At 42.1% G+C, this 18,028-nt stretch overlaps 2 protein-coding genes across 2 annotated transcripts; one reads left to right on the top strand and one right to left on the bottom strand.

Moving 5' to 3' along the window:
* Positions 1 to 4,216: 4,216 nt before the first annotated feature.
* On the bottom strand, positions 4,217 to 6,982 carry LOC112183779 (reticulon-like protein B13). Its single transcript, XM_040515577.1, is given in 6 exon segments — positions 4,217 to 4,660; positions 4,749 to 4,826; positions 6,240 to 6,296; positions 6,299 to 6,453; positions 6,576 to 6,762; positions 6,836 to 6,982. Coding segments are annotated over 6 exon segments (711 nt in total). The 5' UTR covers positions 6,882 to 6,982; the 3' UTR covers positions 4,217 to 4,472.
* A 4,205-nt stretch (positions 6,983 to 11,187) lies between these two features.
* LOC112184309 (L-ascorbate oxidase homolog) lies at positions 11,188 to 14,263 on the top strand. The gene is made up of 8 exons (XM_024322572.2): positions 11,188 to 11,480; positions 11,575 to 11,684; positions 12,133 to 12,403; positions 12,531 to 12,627; positions 12,724 to 13,069; positions 13,170 to 13,535; positions 13,657 to 13,735; positions 13,825 to 14,263. Exons 1-8 carry the CDS (start codon positions 11,334 to 11,336, stop codon positions 14,026 to 14,028), a joined length of 1,620 nt encoding a protein of 539 aa, XP_024178340.1. The 5' UTR covers positions 11,188 to 11,333; the 3' UTR covers positions 14,029 to 14,263.
* The last annotated feature ends 3,765 nt before the right edge of the window (positions 14,264 to 18,028 follow it).

Below are 18,028 nucleotides of genomic sequence, written 5' to 3'. Positions count from 1 at the left end.
GAAGGGCCCAGGGGAAAACATTTAAAATCCGTTAGAGTGAGTGGACGAAAAATAAGTACTTTCAAATGTATAAGTAAAACTTAATGCTTTCCCAAGTTATTCTCTAAAATCTCGCATGCAGTAACAATCTTGAAAACACTCTTAATCATCCTCTTTACTGAAATCTCAATCACGTAACAAGAACATCTTGAAACCTCTTAAAATCTCATCCCCAATCCTTATAAAAACATCCTTTTCATGAGGCTCGTTTGATGACTAGAAAGGACTGCTGTCTAGTCATCTCATGCCATCTAGGAGGGACTGCCACCCAGATGACGCATCGGAAGGGACTGCCAACCGGAATAGGAGGCGGTGGATAGAAGGGACTGCCAACTAGCCACAAGCAGTAGACGGGACTGCCGACTAACCACAGGTAGTAGACGGGACTACCGACTAACAACCTCATGTCATCTGGAAGGGACTGCCAACCAGGTGACTCATCGGATGGGACTGCCAACCGGGCTGTAGTCTGGAAGGGACTGCCAACCAGACTATTACCTAGAAGGGACTGCCAACTAGGTAAGATACGCATGCGCCAAAACTGGCCTCCTTAATAAACTGAATAGCCTCCTCAAGAAACTGAAAATAACCTCAAAATCTCAATAAATCCTCGAAAGCATCCTCGAAAGCATAAAATCAAATACTCTGTAAATCAATAAATGCTTTCGGAAAGAAAACTCAATCTAACTTCAAAGATGATAAGTACGGAGCTCAAAGCTCAATAAATCTCGATAAATCAATCATGCTCAAATATTCGATGAAACATTCGTACTCGTGAATCCTCATAAAAACCGATATTCGAAATCCAAAATTCTCATAATATTTTCTGAATCAGTCACTTCCCGAAAATCATTCCTCAACTCAATAACTCATGAATGACTATCTCAAAAATCTACTAAAAGCCCTCGGGAAGGAATTTCAATACTAATCTCGTAATTCATAAATAAATCTCGATAAACTAAATCTCATAAAACCATAAAACTCAATAATTCAAATTATAAATTAAATCTCAATCGGAAAATGCTAATATACTGCATGCACAATTAATTTAAAATAAATGTCCACTCACAGTACTATTTAGGCGACCATGCATACGAGTTCATTCGTCGAGCAATAGCTCGGTACGTCGCCCTGTACACAATTATTTGTACATAAATAATTACTGGACAGAAAATAATTTTACGATAATCAATAATTAAGTCTCAAAACCCAAAACCTCAACTTCTCCAATTCTCTTCCACATCCAACCAAACTTCACCAACACTGCCCACTCGTCGATTTCAGACTATATAACAATTATGGAGGAAATCCGACAACCGGATTCACGATTAACATTAATCCAAATCCAAATCTTTAGAAATTTATAACCGATTCAAAACTCCACCAATCCTCACCAAACTTCATATATAAGTTCTAAGATAATTATAGAATTCAACTAGCCAGAAATTGAAATTAAAAAGCTACCCTAGCCGCCGCTACCGCCGCCCACAGTGGCTGCGCCGCCGCCGCTGCCACCAACTCTAATGGCCACCAAAATTTGGCAGTAGCACCTTCTCAACACACACATTAATTCTTTCAACTACAACCAAGCCAGAAAATGCCTAGAACTACCTCAACAATTAAGGTGAAGATTATACCCGAAACGTAAACAGTGTCAAGAATTTCAAACCTTTGATTCGTCGATTTTTCCTTCGATTCGTGGAACAAGGCTTGGAGGAATATCATCCCCGTCTCGAGGCGCATCGATCAAGATCAAAAATGCCGCCGGAGATGGCCGGAATCTGGAAAATTTTCCAGAAAACCCGAGCTGCTACAGTGAACTTGTTGGCTTCGATTCGTCGTCTATGGTGAATGATAGGGTGCAAGGCATATATAGATAGAAACCTTGTTTCAAGACGAAGAGATGGACACCAATTTCATGGCCATAGGTGGCCGGACGAGGCGGCAGCGACGCCGGAAAGTTACATCGGCGAGAGGAAGAAAACTGGAAATTTTCGAGGCTTTCCTGAAATGGAAAGTCCAGATTTCTATGTATAGACATGAATTTCACAAAATTACAAAACTGCCACTAACTTAAAACCCTTATAACTTCTTTGTTACTACTCCGATTTTTACGTACCACATATGCACGCGCTCGGTTTAACGTCCTCTACAACTTTCATGAAGGAAATTTTCTCAAATTTTGATCCGAACAAAAAGTCAACTTTTAGGGCCCCCCAAAAGCATTGAAACGACAGTAAAAGTGAAAGTAAAAGTTGTTTACCGTCCAAATGACTAGTAAACCGGTGAATTCGGGTTCGGGACGTCACAAAAAGAAAACGATCAGGAGCGCGCTGTTGAACGCTAAAACCCTTGTTCAGCACCCAAATTCGACGAAAATGCCTTCTCAAGTCGACAACATTTGTTGGCTTTGGTGTCAGAGGCCTTGCTAGAAGATCTGACTGGGAGTTTCATTGTGCTCCTCCATCTGACATGGAAGAGATGTCCACCACCTCATTGGTAGCAATAGCAAGTGAGGTAGCCAAGCTTTTGGTGACAGAATCAATATTCGACATGGACAAATCCGGAAATTGTGAAGTAGGGATAGAAAAAAGATGGAGAAACGGCGACACAAGGTCTGCGTTAGGCTAGAGTTTTGGTGCGGCAAGGGAGGCCGCTTAGGCTGGTCACGATCAAAAACCCTTGTTTTATACTTATACCATATCAATTCATCCATCAAATATATATATTAAATGCCAAACTAATGAAAAGAAAAAAAATCAAAACGATATTTTTTTTCATAAGAAAGTCAATTTTTTGTTTTCAAATGAAAGCCTAAATAATTTAAAACTATTAGATTTTAGAATGATAAAATGATCTTTTTACTCAAGAATTACATAACATATTTGTTAAATAGGTAATATGTGTAAGTGACATGACATAAAATCTAAGATTGAGACACAAATCTTAAACCTCTTGAGACCCTATAGACTAATTGGGTCATTGGACGGTTCTTGTGAAACAGGGGAACGTTTTCCTTTTCATTGATGAACCTTGACGCGCGGTACATTGCCCTAGAAAAGGGGACTAGACCTCCATGAAAATTGGGAGGATCAAATTGGTCGGCAGCTTGAAACAACAGAGCATTTATGTTGTTTAGAAGCTATCCTTAGGCTAATTATACACCGGTGGGTAGAGGTGGCAAACGGGCCGCTAAGCACGAGCACGGCACGGGCCCGGCATGCTTAAAAGAAGCCCGGCACGGCCTAAGCCCGTTAGTGGCCCGGCACGACCCGAGCACGTTAGAATAATGGGCCGGGTTGGGCCTAGGAATATTAGCCCATTGGCGCGATCTGAACCCGTAATGGACCCGACACGGCCCGAGCACGACATATTGTGAGCTGGCCCGTTATAAATACAAAATTTCATTTTATTTTTAAAAATATTTAAAAATCACAATGATGAGATTTGAATATTAGACCTCTTTATTTAAAATCTCATAACAATTCCACCAATATTATTTCTTTATATTGTCAAAATAGTGAAATAAAACATTATATCCTTGTTTTGACATAAAGTATTTTTTCTAATCTCATAATAATACAACTATAGAATGAAGGAAAGAATAATATAATACTAAATCTTCATTATATTAATAAAGATTAATCTCACAATAATATACTACAAACAATATATTTTAAGTTATTTTTTCTTTCTTTCTTTCTTATAGTGGAATATAAAAAATATTAGAAAACTATAATCTTAAAAAGCTAAGATTAAGAAAAATATTGTAGAACTTAATTTATTTTAATTTTTTAAATAGTTAAATAAAATTAATTTTTATTTATTTAAATTAAGATTTTTAAATCGTGCTTTATAGTGGGTAGACACGAGCACGGCCCGTTTATTGACCTGGCACGAGCACGGCCAGGCAAGATATGAACTCGGACCATGGACCGGACCGGACTTAATGATTAAGTAAATAGACCGGCACAAACCCGACACGATAATAAATGGGCCGGCTCAAGCACGGCACGAAGCACGACTAGATCCGCTTAAAATGGACCGGCCGAGCCGGGCCGTTTGCAACCTCTACGGGTGGGTGTTCAACAGGATATTGCTACTGCCCCACCTGCAAGGACAAACTCGATTAGACTCCTTGCCATCGACATTTTCATGAAACCAATGTTGGAAGCTGTACGCAAGAAATAAATTTCTTTTCCAAAACAAAATTCATAGAAGCAATAACTACAGTAATTAATCATCGCCATTCAACGACAATGATACACAAGGTCACACGGAATCTACTTGTACATGGGATAGAACTACATGAATATATACACTATGAAAAGACAACGATGAAGTATATGGTAGAAGATATCACTTTACAGGTCACTAGATAGCTGATGGACTGTTAAGGTCCAGAGTCGAGAGATTACAGAGACGGCAGCGAGCTACTCTACCTTCTTGTCCTTATAATTCTCTTTGGTGACCGTCACCTTGTTCTTTATATTCTTGACTACCTTTTCATCCACCATGTCATAGTACCTTCTTGCCTGTGCCTTCACCCACTCCTCACTCCTCTTGAGATTTTCCTTGTACCTCGCATATATCACAGGAATAGTCATGCCCATAACCACGCCTGTGCATTGCAACAGCCAGAACCAAATTAATATCAGATATACATATGTATGAAATTTTAAAAGTGACCGGCCGGAGACAACAAGTACCATATTCCATGCCACAAGGACATTTAGCCAGCTTCTTGGATTTTGAAGGAGTATATAGGATCACCATTTCTACAAACACTAATGAATGTCTAGGGTTTAGGGACTGCATGGTATATTTTACTCATATCTGAACTAGGATAGGAATGAATGAGATCAGAACATTCCCATGCAAATGTGATGTACTAGCTAGATTAACACGATTAAATCTCATTTTCCACTGTATTGCTCACCTACATGTTTTGAAAATTCTTGATAGATCTATATATTCTCAATCCATGCTAAACTTTAATTAATTGCAGCTAATTATGCTTAAATTCTTTTAACCGGAAAAAGAATAAAAATAAAAATTCATTAAATTACTACTAACCAAACTGTCCAAATTTTTTTTTTTTTTTTGAGAACAATACCACCTTCTATTAATAACCAAATAACCATACAGGTTACAATATCATCGAAACCAATGTTACGGGACCATCACTACCAGTGACTTACATGAGTCAAAAAGACCCAACCCCTAACCAGACTTAACCCTTAACCAAACCTAACTATGGCGGTACAACCTCACCAGAAACATAAACGATGAACTGTTTTCACTCGTTCGGACACCGTGTCCAAAACAGCCAGACCACGTGTAAGGGTGATTCATCGTCACGTTGATAGCCAGAAAGCACCGCCAGCAGACCAGACCCAAAACCCTAACCCTCGCTCACAAGAGGAGAGACTTATTCCTACCAAAACACCCACCGGAAACTAACTACCAAAAAATAACAACAGAACACAAAAACATAAACATCACAGAGAGGCCCAAGAATCAGGCTCAGCCCAAAGACCACCACTCCCAGCCACGGCCAAGCACAACCAACAGATCCACCGACCACCAACAACGCCAATGCCACCAGGCCATCGTCACGCATCAAAACAGCATCACGTTGAAACCCTTCGCCGCAACCCCGCCCTGACACGCCACAAAAAACCACCCCAGCACTAGGCTGACAACCCCCACAGATCCAAAAACGAGATCGGACAGGTCCCTTCCGGGATCAGCACCATCGCATCTAGATCAGTACAGCCACAGCCCAACACACAGGGATGGTGGCGAAAAAGAGCACCGCTGGAGCCCCAAGATCCGTCGCTGCACCACCGCCGCAAAACCTCCATGAACCGGGGTAGCAGATCGAGATTGATCCGACTACACCCGGAGCCGACAACCCATCCACCAACCCAGAGCCTCGCCGCTGCCATGGACCCCCATCACTACGTACGCAGAAACAAAACTCCCCTCCCGGACCATAACGCAGCGGCAGGGGAACCACCGGCGTACGGCCGGGAGAGAAAACTCTCCTTTTGTTTTTTTCTTATTTCGCTCGCGCGTGGGGCGCGTTCTACCAAAACCCTAACATATTTCGCTCGCGTGTGTGTTATCAAACTGTCCAAATTGAAAAAGGGGAAACCATGGCGACTAAAGGAGTAAATCACAGGAACATGTGTTACCTGTATAAAGAACGGTGAGCAGATCAAAGTATCTCCCTACACGAGAGAGTAACCATAACCTGTGGCAGTCCCGGCAAATACAAACCACTCTCTCTCCGCGGCCACACGAAACATCCATCGAATTCCTTCTTCAATCCATGCTCGAATGGTATTCGCAGTCCCCAAAGCCGTCTCCTCAGTTACCTCCAACATTCCATACAAATTTGGAGGTTCTCTGCAAACAAGAAATTGAATTAAACAAACATAAAACTCGACCATCCATAACACCGAGTAAAAATTAAAAAAATTAAAAAACTAGACAGAAAAATTTGATGGCAGGGGAACTTAGTTAGTTACTTGTTAAAGAACCTAAGCATGTTGCCCCAAACGAACAAAGAAGTAACAATAAACATCGCCGCCCATGAAATTACAGTCAGGAAGTTGAAACGATAGACTTTGAGCAAAACCCATATTGCTGTTGCTATCGAAAGAACAAGAACACTCTGTTTCTTCTTCTTCCATAGGAATATATCACTTACAGTATCTGCACCAAAGCCCAAATCAAAATTAAAACAATCAAGTAGTTTCTTAGTTTCTGAAGGTTAAAATTTAATTACCTGAACTGGGCAGGGGCGATTGGTATGTTTGATCTGTTTCAGACATGTTGACGACTAGAACAGATTAAGCTGAAAATGAAGAATTGTACACACAGTATTTTTGAAGAGGCTCTTGATCGAGATTATGCTTACACGTAGACCTAATGCATAGAAACGTGGAAACCATGCAAGCTAGCCTTCATGTCACTACAGTACGTGTAGCTTGAGCATGGGTTTAGGAAAGTTCGACACCTTCACCATGCATGGAACCGTTAAACAGGGATGAGATCTCCCGTGCTAGGCCCAAATAGCAAGTTATGGCCGAGCAACCCAAATTAGTGCAAAAAGGAAATATTTCCAACACATCAAAGTGGTTAGGTTTTCTACCGGATTCATTTCTCAGCATTTCTCGTTTTGGTATGTATAATAACAAATTTTATTTTGTTACTACTGTAGTTGAATAGGATAAAATATTTATAGACATAATTTGTTGTCGGTGAGCCGTAGCCTATAATTAGTTAGCTATTCTAACTAACGCTGGAGAGGTCATGAGTTCAAATCTCACTGACATCAGCAGTGGAGTGAAAAGTTACACTGTCGTCCAAATTCAAAAAGAAGAAAGAAAAAAACAAAACATGATTTGTGTGAGATTTAGTCTCTTCTTCAATCTATTTAATATAATGCTTATGAGATTTATAAATAAGTCGTTTAGGGGCACTATACTTAAAATTCCTACTCATTGCACTAGCACTTAAATAATGCTCAAACTGAAACAAGAATTTGTATCTTTCCAATTGTGATTCTCTTTTTTTGTTTGGTTATATAATTGATTTTCTGCTGTCAAACCCACACAGATACTCATTTCATTTAGTTTAAGTTAAACGTCTAGATCTACAAATTTTGTGCACAAATGTTCCTTGCAAGCTTGTAATCTCTTCGACATATCTTTTATTTCTTCGTTTACCAGGGCCTATTGAGCTTCCATCATTGTTTTTCATTCATGCTGCTTTCGATCTCTTTCCATCACCAAGAAGCATCATAATAGGAATCCCACTCATTGCCTCAACCAATATCTCTCATGATTTTCTCTCTTTGGCCTGAAATCTTTCATGATTTGCACGGTCATAATTTTGCACATAAATGGGCAAATTTGAGGAACAATTCAGTCCTATGTGATCGAATTTTCCAAACCCTCCATAGTGGCACCATGCCACCTCCTCAGTTAGCCAAGAGTGTGAACTGTCCGGTGGTACCTAATTTCTCCATTGTATAATACGGTCAAAAGTAAACCCAGGCCCATGTATGCAGGCATTTTCTGGACATCACATGGATCACATTATTACTGGGCCCTGCTTATTTTCAACTCTTCTCAATTTTCTATTACTGTATTTAAAGAATTAGACAGATAATCATAAAAATATATTATTTGACTGGATACCATAAAAGTCAACATTACCATGCCCCAGGTAGGTACTAGGACCTAGGTAGTGTAATTGGACGAACTTAATTAATAAGAGCATTATTAGAAACAACAGTCGGCTTAGTTAACCCAATCCAAGGCGTTTACAAAGAGAAGCGTCACTGGATAGTCCTCCTCCAATACTCTACGATCCAGTCGGTACTCACCTCCTGTCCCCTCGACTAGTTATTTTCATACAGGAGAAAACAGAGTACCAGTTGACTAGCCAAGAATTAGTCTTTAAGCTTTTGAGAGGTTGCAAGAGATAGAGCAAGTGGAATTTGAATCCTGTGCAGCACATGATCAAAGCTTGTGCTATACGACTTATACCTGCATTATCATTAGGCTCAAACCTGGGTAGATCAGGCAAAGATTCATATTTCATAAACGAAGCTTCCGGTGATTGAAGCCTGCTGGGTTTGCACCTAAACGAAATCATGAGCTGGATTCAGCTAGCTAGAGTCACCAATATGCGGCATTCAACTATGTCATACACATGCTTGTTGATAAAAGCAAAGACAGTACGTAAAGCAAGGCAAGACAAGGTTCGATCCCATGAAAGCTTTAAATGGCATTGGGATGCACGCATGGCAGGATCCTAGATTCTAGATGCCTCAACTAGCTAGCTAGATACCAGCTCAACTAGTTAACTACGTACATCTCTTTCGTTTGTTGTCATTGGCAGATTGCCTCAAACAGTTAATTATTGAACAAACAAAACAAGCTAGCGTGTGAGTTTCTTCATGTCAATCACTTGAAAAAATGAAATTTATAAATTTATTGTTGTAGATCTCATTCATTTTTTAATGATTTAAACTTCAATTGAAATAATACGCACAAAACAAATCAAACGATCAGATAGCACTATGGATGTGACACAATTACCCTACATGATTTCTCGCATTCTAGACCTTATTGCAAAACTGCCATTTTGCATATGTTACCATGTGTACTAATTGCGACAATTGATATACAAATTTGGTAACCTTGGCCTCCTCATTATCGATCAACTGCCCCGGTATTGATGATTGATCTACAAAAGAAAACAGAATTAAGAGGCCAAGTAGTTGTGGTTGGTGGTGAACAGAAGGCTCGTGGATGGCATAAAAGGCTTTATTTGGTCTTCAAATTTTTATATATCATTCTGCGTTACAGCCTTGCAGGCTACAGCAGCTAGCTATTTCCAAGGTCACAGAACCCAATGGAAAAAGATAATGGCAGAAACCAAATAAAACCAGACATTTCTACCTGTTGTGTCATGTGACACCAATTACTTCCTTCATTTCCTTAACAAAACTACAAAAACCCAGCAACCAAAAAACTGCGTTTACTTCGGTGAACAAGCATTGTGTTTTCATATTAACTATACTCATAAATATATACAACTAGATATAGGTTTCCATATAATGTGAAAACCCTAAATCTTATTACAAATGAAAAGAGGAATTAGTAACCAAATAATTATTTTAGAAAGGAATAAAACGCGCTTCCATGCGCTCTCCAAAATCTAGTTTTCCAGACTACTGTTCTTCTCGTCCGACGGCACCTCCCCCGTTGGCATGGGCCTTTGGCCTCGTCGGCGGGTGGCGAGGGCAGCCGGACGGGCCACTATGGGCTTTAATAGCTTGATTTCGTCCCTTTGGTGTCGAGGTGATGGTGGCGGCCGAGTTTGGGCAGTTGTTCTGACTGATGCACGCGATCCCAGTCGAATCCGATCTGATATGAGATCGAGTGCGTTGGATGGAAGGTTAGGTAGAATGGCTTGGCAAGGGGTGGTTGGGGACAGGCGGTTTACAGGGAGGAGACGGTGGTCAAGCGTCGTTGAAGCTTCGGCGTCGATCAGTGGCTCTGAGGTTCTATTTTCTCTGCCCGTGATTTGGCGGCTCGGGTTCAGATCGAACAACGATCTAATTGCTAGGGTGGCTGGGTTTTGGACAGAAAGCAGGACAAGGTGGAGGCACGATGATGGTGGCACGGTAGTGGCGGCGGCGTTGATAGGTTTGTGGTGGTGCTGCAAACAAACTGTTAAGCTGGACTCGTGCTTATTCCTTGCTGGGCTTAAGAATTATTGGGCCTGGGATTGGGCTCTAGTTCTAATTTTATGTTCTATTTTGCAAAGTTGTTTATTTTTATTTCAATGTGGCTTTATGCCAGCAATAAATCTCTACTACTTTGTGGTAGAGCCAAGAGGACTTGGTCCCCGTATGCACACTCAGTGTGTCTGGTCTGGCCTAGCGAGGCAGCGAACCATTTCTTTAGTTAAATGGATGCATCCTCCTAGTGGCCGAATGAAACGAAGTGTCGCCGGATTTGTTTTTGTGCGGCAATATAGTGGGAAAGCTGTGCTTTTTGTAATGATGCTTCTTAAGGATAAAGTTTTCTTTTCGGTATGTCACCGCTTTGTCAAAGCAAATATAGTAGCCAGTCGTGCACTCTTTAGTAGTTAGTGCTTGTTAGAATACATATATTTAGTGGAGACTCCTGGTATTATTTCAAGATGTTCTCTCGATGCTTATTGTAATATGGGGTTCAGGCTCTATGTCCCCCCTTGTATTCTGCAGTTTCATTAATCAAGATTTGAGGGCAACCGCACCAGCCCCATTTCAAAAAGAAAAGAAAAGAGAAATTAGTCAAAAAATGAAAAAGTAAAGCAAACATAAAGAAGCAGCAAAAGTAACTAATTTTCAGCATCAATGGCGCAATTAGAGGCAAAATTGTAGTCCTATTTTACTTTTACTCATGAATGATGGATTAAATTGCTTTCACTCTAAGCAATTATCCATAATTCCAAAACGCGTATAGGCGCCCAACACGAGAGGAGCATTGATGGGGTTGATGCCTTAGAAAACAGACTGCATTTTTTCAAAAGCACTTTTCCCCTATAAAAAAAAAACACCAATGTAATTATAGAACATATTTGGTGAAGCACTTTTTCCCGCGCTGCTGCTATAAAAGCTCTCACTAACTCATTGCAACTCCATTTATTGTGGCCCGGAGAAACCAAAGAGAAAGAAACCCAGAACCTGAGGTTTTGTGAGGTTTGGCATTTTTGCAGAGACAATGGGAAAAGCAGTCTTGCTCCAATTGCTGCTTGGTGCTTTGGCTGTTGTGTTAAGCGCTTCTTTGGTGAAAGCAGAGGACCCATATAAGTACTACACCTGGACTGTGACTTATGGGACTCTCTCTCCTCTGGGTGTTCCCCAACAGGTTGGTTTCAGATCTCAGTTGTCATTCTTGTACCGTCAGTTCTGGTTTTGGCTTGTTGGGGATTCTAAAGATTGGATCTTTGTGATGTTTGTAGGTGATACTTATCAATGGTCAATTTCCTGGGCCTAGACTTGATGTGGTGACGAATGACAACATCATCCTCAACCTCATTAACAAGCTGGACCAGCCTTTTCTGCTAACATGGTCAGTTCACTCTCCTCCAAATCCACTCTAGTTTTGCCCAAATGCCTTGCTTATTAATGTTATTGATTTTCGCATTCTTTTTCTGTTTTTTTTTCCTTAAAGAATTTACATTTAAAGCATGAAGCTTTAAAAAATTGGGGCTTTTCTACGTTCAGGGCTTTAGTGAGAAAAATCATAATGCTGGTTCAATGTCTGAGAAAGGCATATTTTTGCTTGAGTCTTTGTTTATCTTGTAGAATTTTAGGACAGTTGGATATGAAATCAATCCAGATGACTGCATAATGCTTCTCTGAGTAATGTAGGTAACTTTTCCTTTAGGATTACATAGAAATGGAAGAAATAAATTTTTATTCCCCAAATTTTCAAGTCTGTTCGTTCTTGCATTTCAATGTGTATTTGTCTGATTGCATAAATCAGCACAATAAGAAATTTGCTTGGCTACAACCAGGAATGGGATTAAGCAGAGGAAAAACTCATGGCAAGATGGGGTATTGGGAACCAATTGCCCCATCCCTCCAAACTCAAACTATACCTACAAGATTCAGGCCAAGGATCAGATAGGTACCTTCACATATTTTCCATCAACTAAATTGCACAGAGCTGCTGGAGCGTTTGGAGGTATCAATGTCTACTCGAGACCTCGAATTCCAATCCCCTATCCACTCCCTGAGAGTGATTTCACTTTACTTGTTGGTGATTGGTACAAGTCCAGCCATCAGGTAAGAAAACCATGATTTTGATAAATGTCATTCTATAAGTGATGGTGTTAAATTGTTGCACTCTACGTGTTTGATTAAAGGGTTTTTCATGCTTCATTCAATTATCACATTGTTTTGGTGTTTACAGGCTTTGCAGAAATCTTTGGACTCAGGAAAGTCACTTCCATTCCCCGACGGTCTTCTTATAAATGGCCAGGCTAGTACTACCTTCGGTGGTGATCAAGGTATCCTTATAAACACTCTGATTGGACCACTTTTATTTAGTTAACCTTTTCTCCAAATGAAAGTGTTTAACTGTGTTTTCATTGTTATGATTTCAGGCAAAACATATATGTTTAGGGTATCAAATGTGGGATTGTCAACCTCATTAAACTTCAGAATTCAGGGCCATAAATTGAAGCTAGTTGAATGTGAAGGATCTCACACGCAACAGAACCTATATGACTCTCTTGACGTACATGTTGGCCAATCATTTTCCGTCCTAGTGACCTTAAATCAGCCTCCAAAGGATTACTACATTGTAGCATCCACGCGATTCACTAGGCGTGTTCTTACAGCAACTGCAGTGCTACACTACTCGAACTCTCACACTTCAGTTTCTGGACCTGTACCTGCTGGTCCTAGTTTCCAACTTCACTGGTCTATGCAGCAAGCCAGAACTTTCAGGTAAATATAAGAAAAGATTCAAACAAAATGAGCTCACATTTGTTGGAATCTAAATTATGATGGTTTAATTTGATGATTTTGAACTTGGTTTTTGTTGCAGGTGGAATTTGACAGCAAATGCAGCCAGGCCTAACCCTCAGGGCTCATACCATTATGGACAGATAGTACCAACAAAGACAATTGTATTGGCCAATTCAGCACCTTTGATAAATGGAACTCTGCGTTACGCATTTAACCAAGTCTCCTACGTTAACCCTGACACCCCATTAAAGCTTGCTGATTACTTTAACATTCCTGGGGTCTTCACCTTTGATGCCATCCAATCCGTTCCCTCTGGTAGCTCTGCAACATTAGCTACACCTGTGTTGCCAGCCTCACTCCACGACTTCCTTGAAATCGTTTTCCAAAACAACGAAAAGACCATGCAATCCGTGCATTTAGATGGTTATGATTTCTGGGCTGTTGGGTATGTAAAATGTGCTTTCTTGTTCAAACTTTTTCATATGTGTGTGCGTGCGCTCGTGCATGTCTCTGTGTGTGTAACCTACTTTATAGACTGACCTTCTTTATTGTTTGAACAATTACAGCTATGGTTCTGGACAGTGGCAACCAGCCAAGAGAAAAACCTATAATCTAGTCGATGCTCTAACTAGACATACTGTTCAGGTATATAGCTTTGGTTGCTCTTTTACTTGGACATTTTAGATTGCTTTGCTTTTCGATGAAATAAACATGCATATTCTATGTTCTTGAAGGTTTATCCAAACTCCTGGAGTACTATATTGGTGTCACTAGACAACCAAGGAATGTGGAACTTGAGGTCAGCTACATGGGAAAGGCAGTATCTTGGGCAACAGCTCTATCTCAGGGTTTGGAATCCAACCCAAAACCTTGCTAATGAATACAACATTCCTTCAAATGCTCTTATGTGTGGAAAAGCTGTAGGACGACACCCTTAGGATCGAAGATGGTAATTCTACAGAGTCTGATTCTTGAGTCATGAAGGTTTGACTGAAGTGAGCACAGATTTGAGAAAAGAAATTAAAGAAGAAGATTTATATTTATTTAATGTTTATTTCATTAGTTGTAATTCTGAATTTAGATGAACCTAATTATCTTGGCATTGTACCAAAAATGATTGTATGGGCTAGTTATATAATTCTCTATAGAAATCTGAGGTCTAAAGTTTGCTCATTTTTTTCTTCCCTTTAGTTTTGCTCACGGTCTTTCGCTATGATGCGTCGTGACCATCCCCTAATGGCATGCATTATGTCATGGTTAATTATGATTAACATATACCATTGCATTTATTACACAAGTTTAACTCAAGCAATATGACACGTACCTGGAAGCTCTTGGAGCTAGTCACAGGGTAGACAAATGAGTTCGGACTTAAATAAGTTAAAAGTTCAATCCTTCTCACGCGATTACCTAAGTGGTGTTAAGGGCCTGTTTGAGCCCAAAAGTAAGTTTGGCGAAATCCTTTAGTGGGTCTGAGCCAGTGGGCCGATACTTGCGGCCCAAAATGGGATTACATGGACTTGGGTCGTGATGCTGCTTATCCCGTGTCTCATAAGGTGATATCATCATTAATTGCATGAAGATTTGAGCGCTCAGAAGGGCGTGAAGATATATTTGCAATTAATACGTGCGTATCCTACTGCTCGCATCCAGCGATCACATTTAGGATTCTAAGAGGCAAAATGTTTCTCTGGCCGATACTTACCTACGTTCTAGCGGCCGGTACCAGTTGGGCTGGATGCAGGAGGATAATTATTAATTATCGCTGTGCGTATCCTTGCCTACATTCTAGCGGCGACAGAGGAGGATAATTATTAATTATCGCTTACGATAATATCAAAACTATTAAGAGTTTTGATTTGATTCAAGGCCAATAACTGTGGCCTAAAATATAGTATTCCATTCCTATTTGGAAAGTGAATCTGCAGTAGCCTATATATAGAGGCTAAAAACGATACAGAAGAGCTCTCGAATCAATCAATCCCAGCGATTACAAAGCCTCCCCGGAGCAAACCCCCAACCTCGTTGAAACCCGGTGACCGTCCGCCAGTCCTAGTCTCCTCGCGAGCCGACTGTCAGCCTCACCAGTTCAACTCGGCGACCGTACTTCCAGTCCCAGTCTCCCCAGGAGCCGACTGCGAGCACAACCGCCACTGTTACTTCCAGCGAAGCAAGGGTAACGCCCTCGCACCCAGCGAAGCTAAAGTCACGCTTTAGCGAACCCGTGTTCCTCTCAAACTTCCCAGTGATTGCTCTGCTCGGCTTTCAAGTTGAGTATCGATTCAGTGAACGCAAAGAGACCACAACCAAAGCCCTTACCCGCGTAAGGCAAGAAGTCCTTTTCCGGAAGGCAAGAAAAGAACCCTGTGACGAGGTTGGTGCTCTCCTCGTCCACAGCGCTTGAAAAGAAGTCAGGTCACAGGACTACCCCAACGACTGCACCCTGCGGTGCTGGCACGCCTGCGCAACCACTCGCCCAAAAGAGACTGTTTGCACACCAGCTGGTTTTGGAGCCAAACATTTTGGCACGCCCAGTGGGACAACAAACTAGGGTTTCTTTCTGAACGCAACCATTGGGAAGCCCAGCAATAACCCTTATCAAAAAGGCTACGCTAGCTGCCCAAAGCATAAGACCTCCAGCTATAGATCGCATTCTCGTGCGGACTGTCGTGGTCTATCTGAGGAACAAGTAACGCAACGATTCTCTCTTCAGACTCAATCATCCAGTATGTCAACTTCTCAAGGTGAGAATCGCTTGACCGCAACTGAAGGTCAGAGCGTCAACACTAATCAGGCTAGCGAGCCTGTTAATCCATCCACTGTCAACGCTGTAGTGGAAGCGGAAGAGGCTTTTGTTTCGAAGCCTATCCCGGAGGGAGCAACCGTCGATGAGACTATCGCGATCCTTATGGAGAATGTCGATAACCATCGCAAGAAGATGGACGCGGATCTAGCCAGAGAAACCGCGAAATCAGAAAAGCTCCTCCGCGAGTTTGAACAGCGCATGACTCTTTATGCGGAGAATACCAGGCAGCAGGTCACACAGACAGAGAGCGCCTTGAAAGCGCAAGCTATAACTATCGCTGCCGCACAAGATGAGCGTCATAAGACAATTCTGAATGCTATAGCGGATCATTCCAAGCAAACCACATCGAACATTGCTGATCTCCGCAAGGAGGGGGCCAACTTGGCAACTGAAGTGGCTATGCAGAGAGCTGAATTGAACCATGCGAAGGAGGTGATGCACACGGCTTTAGGAGACCCTAATACCATCCTTGGCTCTCTTGGCCAGTCGTCCGGTTCAGGCAAGTACGTGCCACCAAATCAGCGCGACAAGGCCAACCAGAACGTCGGTTCTTCGTCGACGATGGCTGCTACTACTCCATCGAAGAACAAGGAGCAGGCCTTGGTTATTCCTGGCTGTAAGGAAAAGGTTGCTTCATCAGGTGGACAGGCTGCCAGGAAGCATCAAGCCTCGAAAGGTACAGGAGCTGCGTCAGAACCTGCGACTTTAGTCCAGTATGACAGTGACGGAGCGGAAATAACATATCAAGAACTGCCAGGAAGCTATTATGCGCTCGACCAAACTGGCACTCCGGTCAAGATAACCGCTCTGTCAAAGGAAGAAATTATTCTTGCAATGACTCTCCCGCCAAAAACTGCTACCCGCACTGTACATGGCGGGGAAGGATCAACAGTAGTAAACCAGGTAGCCCCTGAACAAACTGCTCACCGAGCTTTGGTGATACCCCCTCCACCTCCGGGTCCGGATTACATGAGACGGGACGAGGTAGAGGAGATGATCAGAATGGCAAACCCTAGGGCCCAGCCAGATGGAGTGTACGAAGGACCTTTCCCGCCAAACATCATGCTCGCACCTTTCCCTCGAGGTTATAAGAACATTATTTTTACTACTTTTTCAGGGGAAGACACGGAAGATGCGGCCACTCATCTGGCCAGATTTAGGGTGCAATGCGGTCAATATCAGAACGATGACGTCCTCAAGTGCAGGATCTTTGGTACCTCCCTATCCGGCGCTGCCTTCAGATGGTTCTCTAAACTTAGGCCAGGGACAGTGGCGGATTGGCCGGCGATGGAACTACTTTTCCGGGCAACTTTTGGGAATATTGAGCCTGAGGTAGATCTGGCCTCTCTTACTCAGATGGCCCAACAGCCCGCAGAATCAGTAGTCTCTTATCTTCAGCGCTTTCAAATCCAGAAAGCCAAACTGAACGTCATTCTGCCCGAGAAGGAGTTGGTCAAGTTGGCGGTTAAAGGCTTGGAACCCCGGCAGAGAAAGAAGCAGCATGGCAGCATGATACAGTCGATGGGGGAACTCATCACAGAAGTAGGCAGTTTTGAGCATCTCCTTCGAGAGACAGATGCAAGGAAGAACGCTTCTAAAGGAACGTATGTGCCCGGTAAACACCGTACGGTAGCGGCCCTGAGCTACCAGCCGACCACTTACGACCCTTATTATCACCGTGGTACGCCAGAGGTGAGCCAGGACGATGAAGAGGATGAGGATAATGATATAGCTGCCTATGAACTGACTGGGAAGAAAAGCTCGTCTTTGAAACAGTTGAAGATGTCCAAGGAGCCTGTTAAGCTCAAGTCGATGGCTTTCACTAAGCCGGAGTTCACGGCATATACCTACGATGCCAACAAAGCGCACGAGATTCTCGACGAAATGATTGCTGCGAAGATGGTAAAAACTGATTTTGGGCCGTTTCCGCGGCCAGAGCAGTTGAAAGGAAAGAAATACTGCAAGTTCCATAACCTGTGGAACCACAACACTGCGGACTGCGTAAAACTTAAGGACCAAATTCAGGTATGGCTTAATAACGGTAACTTGCAGGTCGAAGCTCCAGTCACCGCGACGGCACTAGTGGATGTGGACCCCTTCCCTGATACTGGGGTTAATATGGTCAACATAGA

The sequence above is a fragment of the Rosa chinensis genome, chromosome 2 (genome assembly GCF_002994745.2).
Source record: "Rosa chinensis cultivar Old Blush chromosome 2, RchiOBHm-V2, whole genome shotgun sequence".
Classification (NCBI taxonomy): domain Eukaryota; kingdom Viridiplantae; phylum Streptophyta; class Magnoliopsida; order Rosales; family Rosaceae; genus Rosa; species Rosa chinensis.
The sequence above is the reverse complement of the archived record's forward strand: the minus strand, read 5'-3'. Positions and strand labels throughout refer to the sequence as shown.